The sequence below is a fragment of the Ursus americanus genome, chromosome 22, assembly GCF_024610735.1.
Source record: "Ursus americanus isolate L20-20 chromosome 22, mUrsAme1.1.p, whole genome shotgun sequence".
NCBI lineage: Eukaryota > Metazoa > Chordata > Mammalia > Carnivora > Ursidae > Ursus > Ursus americanus.
Genome location: NC_142148.1, coordinates 10,213,540 through 10,226,422, shown reverse-complemented (window position 1 = coordinate 10,226,422; position 12,883 = coordinate 10,213,540). Strand labels below are relative to the sequence as shown.

Genomic DNA, 12,883 nt, shown 5'->3' with positions numbered 1-12,883 from the left:
AGAATATCTTTGCTTCCTTCAGAAAGGTAGAGAGATTTGTTGAGGGAATACAAAGAGCACTAACCCCAAAGGAAAAGAGAATGATAAATTAGGACTTCATCAAAATAAAATATCGATGCCTGTAAGAAGACACAAATAAGAAAATAAAAAGGCAAGCCATGGACTGGGGAAAATATTCACAGTATATACATCTGACAAAAGTCTCCTACCCACAATACTCAAACAACTGCTGCATATTAACAATAAAAATCTGAGTAACCCAATAGAAAATGGGCAAAAGCTTTGAACAGACACTTCACCAAGGAAGACATGGAAACAGCCAAGAATTACACAAACTGGAGCTCAGCATCCTGAGTCACTAGGGAAATGCAAATTCTGCACAAGGGGGGACACTGCAGGCTCCCCGGCATGACTACCAGCAGAGAGACTGGCAACATCAACCATCGGGAGCAGGAGCACATGGAACCCCCATGCACTCGTGCACAGAGTATAAAATGATCTAGGAATTGGAACACATATCCTTTCCCCATGAAGGAGCAATTCCATTCCCAGGTATGTACCCGGGAGCAGTGAAAGCATTTGTCCACAAAACACTTGGAACGAGAAGGTTCACGGCAGCCTTCTCCACGGCACCCGAACCCCGCCAACAAGCCAGATGTCTGTCAATCGTTACAGTCACACAACTGCATAGTGTTCGGCGAGAAAAAGGAATAGACTCTCGAGTCACATTGTAATAGCAATGGATCTCAAAACCACCGCGCGGAGCAAAAGCAGCCAGGCGCAAGAGTACACGCTGTACGATTCCATTACGTGAAGTTCCAGAACCGGCAAATGTGTGGGACCGGGGAGGAGCCACTGGCTGACAGGGAACGAGGGCCCTTCCAGAAAGGAAGGAAATGTCCTGTGTCTCGTTTCGAGCCGTGGTCACACAGGTATGGTGAATTGTCAAAAATCCCTCAGCTGAAGACACGAAGTCTGCACGATTTATTCTATCTTAATTAGACCTCAGTAAAACCCAGTTAAGTCACAAAAAGGGAGAAACTGAAAAAGAGCTCGTGAGAAAATCCGCATGCCAGGCCCCCTCATATACCCACTCCTCCAGGCCCTGCAAAAGGAGCGGAGCGAATTTCCATTCTGCGCTGGGAGTGGGCAGGACTTGGTGGAAAACTGCTTTTGGTGTTTTCGGGAACTCAGTGAACAGAGAAGGCCCCTTGGCAGGGCAGGGCGAAAACCCACGGGAAGGTTCTCATGGGACAAGACCTCTGCACCTATGGACAAGACCCCTTCCCCACCCCCTCCCACCCCCATCTCCTCACTGCCTTTCTCTCCTGCTGGGCAGCCTGAAGATGCCTGTTTTCACTACTTTTTTTTTTTTTTTTTAAACAAACATTCTAGAGATAGTTGCTGTGCCAGACCCTGGCTGACACCCTCTGGTCTCCGTCCTTACATGAGAGAGACTGACAAGTAAATTGGGTTGTCAGCAGAGAGCGGTCCCTAAGGACCATATAGTAAGTCCATCAGCCAATAAATACGTATAGAACGATCCGGCAGCAGTCTAGGCAAATAGAACAAAGAAGGGGATAAACATGACAGCAGATTCTGAGTGACAGAGAGCGAGCGAGCGAGGAGCAATTGGTGGTTCAGTCTGGTACTGCAAGAAACGGTGGTGTTCTAGAAACCCTAAGAAGGTGTTTCACAGGGGCGCCTGGGTGGCCCAGCGGTTAAGCGTCTGCCTTCGGCTCAGGGCGTGATCCCGGCATTATGGGATCAAGCCCCACATCAGGCTCCTCTGCTATGAGCCTGCTTCTTCCTCTCCCACTCCCCCTGCTTGTGTTCCCTCTCTTGCTGGCTGTCTCTATCTCTGTCGAATAAATAAATAAAATCTCAAAAAAAAAAAAAAAAAAAAGGTGTTTCACAGAACTAGAAAGCTGGAGACTCTGGCTCTGCTACCTACCGAGTCAAAACGAGTGAATCACTTTACCAAGAAAGTCTGTTTCCTTATCTGTCAAAAGGAGGTGGTTGAATCAGCCAAATGCAGAAAAAAAAAGCCTACATTCAAGATTCGAACAAGTTTATAACACCCTGGAGATCGTGCTGGAGATGCGTGCAGTTCAGTGCTGATCCTTAAAGTCTCTGATCAGCTGGAGATACATTGACCTGAGCGGCCCAAAGATGGAGAGAAACAGGGGCTCTGGCATGTGGTCTCTCCTGAGACCTCCTGCTCCCCACCTTGCTAGAAACCACAGCCCCATCCTGTAGTGTGAGTCATTTGCCAGAAAGAAGAGACCTTATCTTCTCAAAATCCCCCAAATTACTGAGGAAGAGCCCGAGTTTCCTTCCCAAAACATCTCGAGATGTTCGAAACCAACATCGGAGTGGGGCAGTCACTGTGACTAGCGCTCAGAGGACAGGGGTGGGGTCTGCTGGGTAGAGGAGGGGAATTCCAATGTTTCTGAGATGACGTTTTTCAACACTGCTTTTCCCTTGTTGTCTGCTGTTGGGTCTTTCTCGTCTAACATTAGAGGAGAGATGCACCACCACGTTTAGCCTGATCCATATCAAGACTCGCAAGACTGGAAGAAATCATAGGGCCCCTTCGTCTTTTCCCGAAGACCAACCAAGACCAAGTTCTGGCTTCTCTCCCAACGAGGGCCCACGCTCTTTCCTCACCCTCTTCTAAACCTGGGGGCCAGTCTTCCTCAACCTTCTCTGCATAAGATATTCATGCATTTGCTTTACTCATTAATGTCTGATTAAGACTACCTCTGATTAATCAAAGCCACATGAAGGTTTCCTCTGATCCACACAGTATTTTGAATTTGTTGCTGTTTTGGTCTTTGTTTTGTTTTTTTTTTTTTTTTAATCAGGAGATTTTTGGTTTGTCTTCAAAAGTCAGAGGACTTGGCCACCTCTAGCCTACAAGCCCACGTGGACACACGGGCTGGGGTGGCCTAAAGGCAGACCCTGTAGGTGGGGAACGTGTCCTCCTGCTCCCTGGTCTCCACCACTCCCTACTGCCGCCCACCAAGCCACTCCACCCCTCCACAGGACCTCCCTGGCCTCCGTAGGCAAAGGATTTTTGTGACACAAAGTTAGGGTAAAGTGTCCAGTAAAAAGGAAGAAGAATCCTGAAACATAATTGAATACAGACCATGACTGTAACAACATAAAAAATACTCTTAGAAGACACGAAAAAATAATATGAACCGCTTTGGTTTCCGCAACAATGTTTACTTTTTTCTTCTTTATGCTTTGATAAACGATCTGTGAACTCTCAGACCTGGAGCAGACAGTAAGCTTTGCCATGTCTAACTGCAAAAACCAGCTACACACCTTGCCTCAAGCACCCGTGAATGAGCTCAAAGCAGCTTCTTCTTTCAAAGCCTGATGAGAACTGAGCCAGTTCCTGCTCGGGCCCGTCCACATGGCAGGCCTCGGCCACTGCACACTGGATCATTCTAAGATTCCTCTGCATCTTTGTTTGGGCATCTTTCCCTGTTCACATCCCAGCCCTGCTGGCACAAGTTAGCCAAGCCCTCAGCCCTCCCTCCCCTCCTGTGAAACGGGCATCACAGCACCAGCAGCTGCCAAAGACTGCTGTGAAGATTCCACGGGCTCTTGAGTGCTGAGCACTCAGCACTGTGACCAGCAGTCACCGCTCCAGAGGCGACAGCCACTGGGATACTCTTCTGAGTGAAAGGAGAGGCAAGGAAAAGAAAAGAGGGCACTGCGTACAGTAAACCCATGCCAACTAAATCTACCCTTTTAAGACCAAAACATTCAGACATTTCAAATCTTCTAAACAAAGCTGTAGGCTACTCATTAGCTGTATTATTTTTTAATTTCCTGTGAGACCACAAAACCTTCCACAAGTAAATAGAAGCAGAGAGAAACTGTTAAACGGGCTCTGCCTCTGGGCCCTTGGGTCCTCTTGCCCACCCCTCCCCCCCACTGACCCTCGTGAGTCCCGCGTCTTCTCGCGGGGCACCTTGCCCCGGGTGGAAGGTCACACAGAGCACACTTGGCAGAGGCCGACCCTGCCCAAAGCCCGACTTACAGCACTCGATGGGGTTCGACGCAGTCTGCAGGGAGACGATCCTCCCGCTGGACTCTGGAATGTGCACTCGGAACACCAGCCGCACCCGCGTGTTCTTCCGGCCGATGTCCGTCTCCCCTTTCCGCAGCTCAATGTCGGCGTTCCGAAGCTTCAGGATCCCCGCACAATCGATGCTGCCAGGAGGTGGAGAACCCCATTGAGAACTGACCATCTCGGTGAAGAGACAAGATCACCCACAAAACCACCTTGCTCGGTTCACCAAAGTAAGGCTACCGTCAGCGGCGGTCGTGGGGGGAGGGGACTGCCATCCGCTGATGAACATTTCAGCCAGGGGCTGATGCCCAGTCGGAGGTCAAACACGAACAAAGTCGCGAGAGAAATGCCCCCGTGAAATGACTGCTCTAGGGAGATGTTTCTCATGCCAATTTTTCTACTCTCAAATGTATCTGAAAAACTCAACTATGTAACTGGTAAAATTGATTACAGACTATTCAACAGATTAAGAATGGTGTATCAACATGAAGGCTCTTTAATGTGATAAATGCGCTGTGGTCACAAAAGACCGCATTCTTGCTCTGAGGAAACGCACAGACAGGCATCTAAAAGTAAAAAAAAAAAAAAAGTCACCATGTCCGCAACTCTCAGCTCGGGAAAATGCGAAAAGTGAAGGGAGTCATAAAGCGAGTGTGAAAAATGTTCGCGATGGGCAAATCTGAGTGAACAGTAGACAGGAGTTCCCTGTAAAAATTCTCATGGTTTGGAAGTCTGAGATTATTTTCTAATAAAGAGTATGTTTTAGCTCTAGTACACGGGTGCAACGTCTCCCAGACTCTAGCTATATGCCTGTCGCCTTGTGAGTTGTGACCTTTCCGCATCCCTATTTAATCATTGTCTTTAGGCCAAATAAATTTTTAAATGTAAATAAATTTAGTCTCATCCCAAGTAACAATCCAAAGATGCGTAGGTATTCTTCCTCCTGATACGCATGAGAAGTACTCAGGTAGAGAACTTTTAAAATAGAAACTTTTTCAATGACTCTCTAAGGGTCCATCACAGAGTGGGAACCACCATCCACGGTTCCTTCCACCAACTCCAAATCCCTGCCACTTAGCCCCACTCACTTCCCCGTAAAGACCCACCACCCTTGGGCCCCAGCCCTTACGTCGCCCTCATGTTGTTTTTTGGCTCTAGAGGGATCTCCAGGACTTTGGTGTTGCCCACGATTTTCTCGTAGCTGGTGGTGGTGACGGTTTTGCCCGTGATCCGGTGCACCTGGTAGAAGGCATGGGGCTTGAGGATCCGCTCATCAGCTGTCCCAATGAAGATCTGAAGCCCCAGGGGCTTGTTTTCCATGTAGCCATGGAGCTGTGGGGGAGAAAACAAAATCAAATTATTATAGCACCTTTAGTATGCAGGGTGCTGGTGGGTGTTGTCCCACCAGGATCTGAGAAGCTCACGGGCAGCAGAAAGAGCACAGGATTGCTGCATCATCTGGAGGAATGGAGAACCCGAAATAACCTCGACGTCCAACCAGAAGGGCTGCTTAGATAAACTACAGAGATCCTCCCTAAAATGGAATGTTAAACAACCATGAGGAAGAATATAATAGACTAGAACTGCATTTATGAGGAAACAGCCAGAAACTGCCAGTGCTCAGTGTTGCCAGTAGGGTTGTGGGGAGAGTGTCACATGGTGGTGAGGACAGAAAATAATCAAGAAAGATAAACCAGAGCTCTTGACAATGGTTGCCTGAGAAGATCAGAAGAAGGAACTTACACTTTTTTACATGAATATATTCCAACCAACAAGTTACATTTTTTAATTAAAAAAAAAAAGCTAGGCAAAAGTACCATCTTCTGAGTCAAAAGAAAATTAAAGACTGTAGCAAAATGTGTGCAACATAGAAAAAGCAAAGGATTAGTACACAGAATATACAAAGAATGCCTACAAAATTCCTGGCCATCCTATTTAAAATTGAGTCTTACCCCCAGTGGGTAGAACTATCTCTTTCCTTCTTCTCTACCTCCTTTTCCTTCTTTTCATCCCATCTAACACTATTATATATTTCCTCAATTTCTTTTGCTTAGGTCTTTCTTTCTTTCTTTCTTTCTTTCTTTCTTTCTTTCTTTCTTTCTTTCTTTCTTTCTTGAGTGTGTGTGTGTGTGTGTGTGTGTACACATACATGTGCAAGGGAGGGGAGGGGCAGAGGGAGGGGGAAGAGAGAGCATCTTAAGCAGGCTCATGCCTGCTTGGAGCCCAGCATGGAGCCCAATATGGGGCTCAGTCTCACGACCCTGAGATCATGACCTGAGCCAAAATCAAGAATCGAACACTTAACCGACTGAACCACCCAGGTGCCCCCGGTCTTCCTCCTACAACTAGACTATCACCACTTCGAGGGCAGACTTGTCTATTCATTTTACTTGCCACAGCATCCCTAGCACCTAGATTACTGCTTGGCACATGGTAGGCATTCTGGTACACATTTGCTGAATGCATTTACAAAACGATCCAACAGAAAAATGAGCAAGAAGTTTGAACAGGCAATTCACAGAAAAACTAATGGCCATTAGCATGGAAAAGATGTTCAATCTGACTTATAAACAAGAAAATTCAAATTACATAACTATGGGATACCATTTTTCACCTGTTAGATTGGCATACGTGTTGGTATTTGATAAAATCATGTGTTTTAGAGACTTACGGACACACAGGCATGCTGACGCAGTTCATAGGAACATAACCCGGTATAACTATTTTGTGAAATTTTTTTTAAAGATTTTATTTTTGAGTAATCTCTACCCAACATGGGGCTGGAACTCACAATCCCGAGATCAAGAGTTCTGTGCTCTACCAACTGAGCCAGCCAGGTGCCCCTTATAGAGTATTATGAAGCTATTAAAATTAAAAATACATATTCCCTCTGACCTGGTAATTCCATTTCTCACTGTGTACCCTAAAAGAAATATTGTGCATTCAGGAGACACACACAAAAATGTTTACTAAAACAAATGGAGTAATAAACAATTAATTACAGCAACAGCTTCTAAGTGATATGAAATGTCCAGGCAATGAAATACTATAGCAATTAAACCAAACCAAACCAAACCAAACAAAAAAACAGTAGAGATCAATGAACTGACCCAGAAAGATCTAAGACTACTGAAAGAGAAGACAACTTGCAGAAAAACAGGTACTACATGATACAACTTATTATTTTTTTTTAATGCTGGATGCTTGGAATCTATCCACTGATACAGATAGAAACACAAGAGGAAAGGTGCAGAAGGGTGTACCCCAAAGTGACCACACCACGGGCACTTCTAGGGATGGAGGAGGAGATCAAGGTTAAGAAGGTGGTCAGAGAAGACTCCCACTTGATTCACAATGAAGAATCGATGCCTAGAAATGTCTGAGATGTAACACTGGTTTCATACATATAATAACAAAAGAAAAAGAGGACCAGGCTGAGACTTTGAAGATGGTGTCCTGTCTTGCCACTCCCCAGCTGAGAAACACCGTTCCTTCCTTGGCAAATTGCGAGGGGCTTTGTGGCAGGTGACAGCTCCCTAAACCCTACCCTTCTCTGCGGGTCTACAGAACTAGGCTCTGCAGCCAACTGCCAGAAAACAAAGGTTCCAGGGCAATGGAGGATGACACATAGTCTAGAACCGTGCGGGCCAGTACCATCAATACAAAAATTAAAGAAAATGGAAAATCCAGTTTCTCAGTCATGCTAGCCACATTTCAGGCACTCAGAAGCCACAGATGGCGAGCGGCCACTGTCGTGGACAGCACAGATAAAACCATTTCCATCATCAAGTTCTACCGGACAACACAGAGGTATGACGTTCTCTTGTGCCCTTCCGAAAACCATACAGAGACAGGTTGGGAGTGGAGAAGAGCCAGATGACGCCTTTTTTTAAAACCTGCCAGGTGGACACCCACAGCATTTACATGTCTGATACACACCCAAGAGGCACCCTGGGGCCAAGATGGAAATTCTAGTCAGAGCCTCTTATCTCCCCCCCACCCCCCGCCCCAGGCAAAACGAAGAACAGGGGACTGTTCTCCTGCAAAAATCAAAGCAGGAAGCTCAGAGTTGAGATTTTGTTTTTGTTGGTTTTGCTTTGCATTTGGACCCGAGATAAATAGATGTCCTCACCATCTCTCCAGGAGGTGGTAAACAGAGTTATCACCCAGTGTAGAGAAAAGTAGGCTGGAGAGATAGTAAGCCTGGCTGGTCTCTGGTTCCTTCCTCTTCCCCAGGACAGAGGCGCAGAAATTGCAGCCGGGCTGTACTTACGGTGAAGAGCCAGGTGACAAAACTCGTCACATCCCTACGGCTCTACCTGAATCCAGCCATTTCCAGGTCTTCCCCTGCGGCCACACCTACCCCAACACCACTGCCTCTCCCCGGAGCAACCATCACTGCCCCCTAACTGGCCTCTTGCTGGCCTTTCACAGAAGAGCCCAATAATGTTTAAAAAAAAAAAATGCAAATCAGACCCAGACATTCTGCTGCTTACAACTCTCCAAAGACTTCCTGTGGCCTTAGAATAAAATCCAGACTTGGTCCCAGGGTCGCTGAGGCTTCCACCAGCCCAGCGGCTCGCTTCTTTCCCCACCCCATTAGGTCCCTGCCAAAACCAACCACCTTCTGCTCCCTGCGCACACGGAGCCCTCTCCAGCCGCAGGGCTTCTGCGCAGCCCCCTTCTCTGCCTACGATGCTCTCCCGCTGGTACATTTTGTTTTCAGGTACCTTCTGGTCTTTCCCGAACCACACCCAACGCCGCAGCCAGCTTCCTCGGCCTTGCAAGAGCCACTTGTTAAAATTTTTAGAAATTTTAAGAGCCAGTTGCCACTTTGGTAACCGGAAGTCAGCCACAGTGGGGAATATTTATACCCCGAAAATTGGCAAATGCTACACATCGGGGCTCTTTTTTCCTCCAGAAAATCAGACATTTCATGTTCTGGAGCACGCCTCTGGCATAGTGACTGCATGCCCGTCTGAAATGTTCTTGTTTCGTTAGTTGTTTGTTTGCTTAGCACCTCTCTCTCCCACTTGAACACGAGGTCCAAGAACCTTGGTAGCAGGAACCTTGTTTATTTTGTTCGGTGTGATCGATAAACATATGCGTTCCCGGTCACCAGCAAGGACAACGCAGCAGCCAAGCGCACGCGTCCCGCAGACCCGGCACCACACTGCAGCTCCGTGCGGGATGGGCCCACCGACGCCAGCGAAGGGCAGGCGACCTGTCCAGTAACATGGCTAGGATAGGGCCGAGGTAGGATGTGCATTCCAGGCTCTCGGACCACCCCCCACCCCCCACCCCCTGCCCCCACCGAAGTGACACCCGCTCTGCTCTGGGATCTAGGAAGACAGGTCAGAAATGCAGCTCAGGTGCTCAAAGGAAACACGAGTAAGTGTTCAATTGTGAGATCAAGCATGTTCTTCCTGCTCAACAAGGGGTGTTGGGGGCGGGGGATGGAGAGAAAGACAGGCATCAGAAATCAACACAAGAAGAAAGGATCTCACGCTCGGTCAGACAGCTGCATTTCCATCCCGGCTCTTTGGCTCTTTGCTTCTGCAGACCCTGGGACTGTGGCCCCGGGGCTCCTCCCTTCTGAGTTTCAGATGCTCACGTAAAACAGGGATATCACCTCCTACTCCCCGGGGCTCTTTCGAAGGCTTAATAAGATGCTTTTGCAGGGCCCCAAAGGAGAGCTCCCAGTAAGTGCCCATGAACAGAGACTTTTCCTTGCCATCAGAGGATGACATGAATCAAAACACGGAGGTGATACTACAGAACTGAATGGAAAGGTGAAGAATGAATGTGAAAGACTAGCAAAGTGAAAAATGACCCGAAACGGGCTTGTGGGTGGCAAACCCAGGCACTAATACCAGGCTTCTCTGCGGGCTGGCTAACAGCCGCTCTGACATGGAGCTCTGGAAGGAGGTGGGGCCCAGCGAAGAAACCTCACCATCTTGCAAGAAATGCAAAAGAACACTTCCCCTCCCCCCTCCCCTCCCAGAGAAGATGGTAGAGGGTGCCCAGAGCCCTGACTGCGTGGCGTGCTCTTTCTGGAGAGCCTTGCCAGCCATCTGGAGAGCTGGTAAAGGAGAGCATGGAGCCATTTACTTGCTTCTCCAAAAGCCGAGGGATTTCAGTCTTGTGAAAAGAACTTCATGTCTCGGGATGGCCTGATTGACCCTTGAGGTCCCATATGCCCTGTTGTCCCCATTTTAGGGAGACTTTGGTCTCGAGGCCTCTTTCTAGGCTTCTCCAAAGGTAAGATCTCTCCCGGGGCCTGAGCCAGCAAAGTCACCTTCCCACCTTAGCAGACACCTGCTGCAAACCCAGAAGTGTAAGGTTATCTGGTCTCCAAAGCACAAGAGGCTCTGCTTCCTGCAGCCGAGATGAGAGCGAAAGTTCTGCTTCTTGTCATTTCCCAGGCGGGTGACAGGGTTCCAGGAAGAAGGGGTGTTTCCAGTGCACACTGTGAGGTTTGCTACTTGAGTAGGGAGTGGCAGACTGATTTAATCTGCACAGCAGGAGAGCTGAGTTACTCCTTTTTTGGATGAGAAAGCTGAGGCTCACCAGGATTAGGGGCCCTGTTCAAGACCCCACCGCTCCGAAGCCGGGGGGGGGGGGGGGGGGGGAGCCCCAAGGATGTGGCCCTTCTGGCTTCCTCTGCGTCACCGCTGACTCGGAAAAAGGCCAACTCTCCTGGAATCTGGTGGAGGCATCTTAAGACACACAGGTGCATCCTGCCAGCTCAGCAAAAAGAATCCAGAGGTGAACATGGGCTTCACACCTCGAAGACCTACGGTTTCACGGGGAAGGCTCATCAGAGCCCCCCACTTCCAGATTCAAGCTTTGCCCGCTCGCAACATCAGCTTAACCGCTCTGGCGGACAGATACGAAGGGCATCGATCTTTGTTGGTATGAATTTTATACCAAGACAAAGGGAAAGTGAGTACAGGTTCATTCGTTGTAGGGTAAAAAGATGAGACCCCAAAAAAGTATAAATTATAAAGAGAATACTCTCTCAGGGGTGCCTGGGTGGCTCAGTCGTTTAACATCTGCCTTTGGCTCAGGGCATGATCCCAGCGTTATGGGATCGAGCCCCACATCAGGCTCCTCTGCTATGAGCCTGCTTCTTCCTCTCCCACTCCCCCTGCTTGTGTTCCCTCTCTCGCTGGCTGGCTCTCTCTGTCAAATAAATAAATCAAATCTTAAAAAAAAAAAAAAAAAAAAGAATACTCTCTCAAAATAAGTAAGCATTTTAGTGTATTCCTTCCAGACTTTTCTTCTAGGCACACAGATCTGGGATTCTACTTTACATCTTGTTTCCACTTAACAATACAGTGTGACCATTTCCCCTTGTCATTGAAACTTGTTTCATGAGACAATCTCAGATGACAGCACAGTATCTCCAGGGCTCAGACTAGCAAGGCCGCTCAGGTGCCTGGGCACCTGATCACGTGATTTAAGGAGGCACGGGCTCTCAGGATTGTCTAAGTGCAAGGTAGGCCCCGGGGAGTGAGCGCTGCCTTAAATTTCGCCCCCCTGCTGCCTCTCTCGCCTCAGGCTGGGTCCTGGCCCTGGCATTTCCATCCCCTGTGTGGGCTACAGCTTTAACCCCTACAGTCGGGCATTTAAGTTGTTCAAACTTCCCCCATGATAAACACTGCAATGAAAACTCATAAATGACATTTCCTTGAAAACGATTTTTCTATCAACTCAGCTCAGAGCTTTTTAAATACTCGCAGATGGACGAGACTGCCACCAAGTCCAAAATGTGGGATTGATTTTCACACTGGCCACTGGCCAAAGAAACTGTTTTGAATTGTGCTAAAATCAAACTTTAACAATGTTAAGTAGCATTTTTTTGTTGTTGTTGAATTTGGAATATTAGGAAATTGGTATCGCCCTCAAAGACTTCACTCTGAAGGAAGAGAAAAGCCCATCAGGGTGTTTTCTTGCGATTCCCAATTGCCACATGGCACGTGGGGAGAAGATTTCTACAGATACGCATGGATCCCAAACTCTGCCTTTAGTTTTGGATGCAGAAACTGCAGCGCATACCTGCCACCCCAACCCCCCATCCACACACACAGACACACACACACACAGACGCACCGAGACTCACACATACAGATACACAGATCCGCGCACTCACATATACACACTCACACACAGACTCTCACACACCGACACACTCACCCCAAGGAAACTCGACCATGATTTTACTCTCTCCTCAGGCATCCCAACAAGCATTACATACCCATCTAGTGAGCACATATGAGTAACTACACTAGAACTGCTAATTCTTGAGATCTCCGTCTCACCCCCATACGGGCTCCATCTCAAAGTCCTGTCAATTCCATGTCCTAAAGCGCACTCCCACCCGCCACCTTCCTTCCCTCCATTGCCTGCCCCCCTCATCCAAACTACCACCTTCCCCTCCAGCCCTCACCCCCCCACTCCCCACCCTGCAGCCAGGATGACCTTTTAGAAACTTCAGTTGGCCATCAGTGGCTCCCAGTCCCTCTGGCTGCAATGCCATGCATGGCCCGGCCCCTCCCCACAGTGTACCCCTCCCACCCCCGCCCCTTGTGAGGTCTTCCCTACCTCTGATCATCAAGAACAATATCCCACCACCCCCCACGCCCGCCTTTGTCCTCATTAACTCCTGGTCACACTGCAGAGCGTGGCTCAAATCTTATTTCCCACCAAGTCTTTCCTTGCTCCCCGGGGGGGGGGGGGGTGGGCAGGGCCTCAGGAACACTCTCCTTTGTTGCCTTCACCATCACTACC

At 48.4% G+C, this 12,883-nt stretch overlaps 1 protein-coding gene across 7 annotated transcripts in view; it reads right to left on the bottom strand.

Moving 5' to 3' along the window:
• Positions 1-12,883, bottom strand: part of NFATC2 (nuclear factor of activated T cells 2) — a 149,445-nt gene that overhangs the window by 67,136 nt on the left and 69,426 nt on the right. For all 7 annotated transcript variants that reach the window (XM_045808462.2, XM_045808463.2, XM_045808459.2 and 4 more), the window contains exons 4-5: positions 5,220-5,422; positions 4,058-4,230 (exon numbers count right to left, since the gene is read on the bottom strand). In XM_045808462.2, the coding sequence (XP_045664418.1) occupies positions 4,058-4,230; positions 5,220-5,422 (376 nt within the window). The remainder of the gene's footprint in view (positions 1-4,057; positions 4,231-5,219; positions 5,423-12,883) is intronic.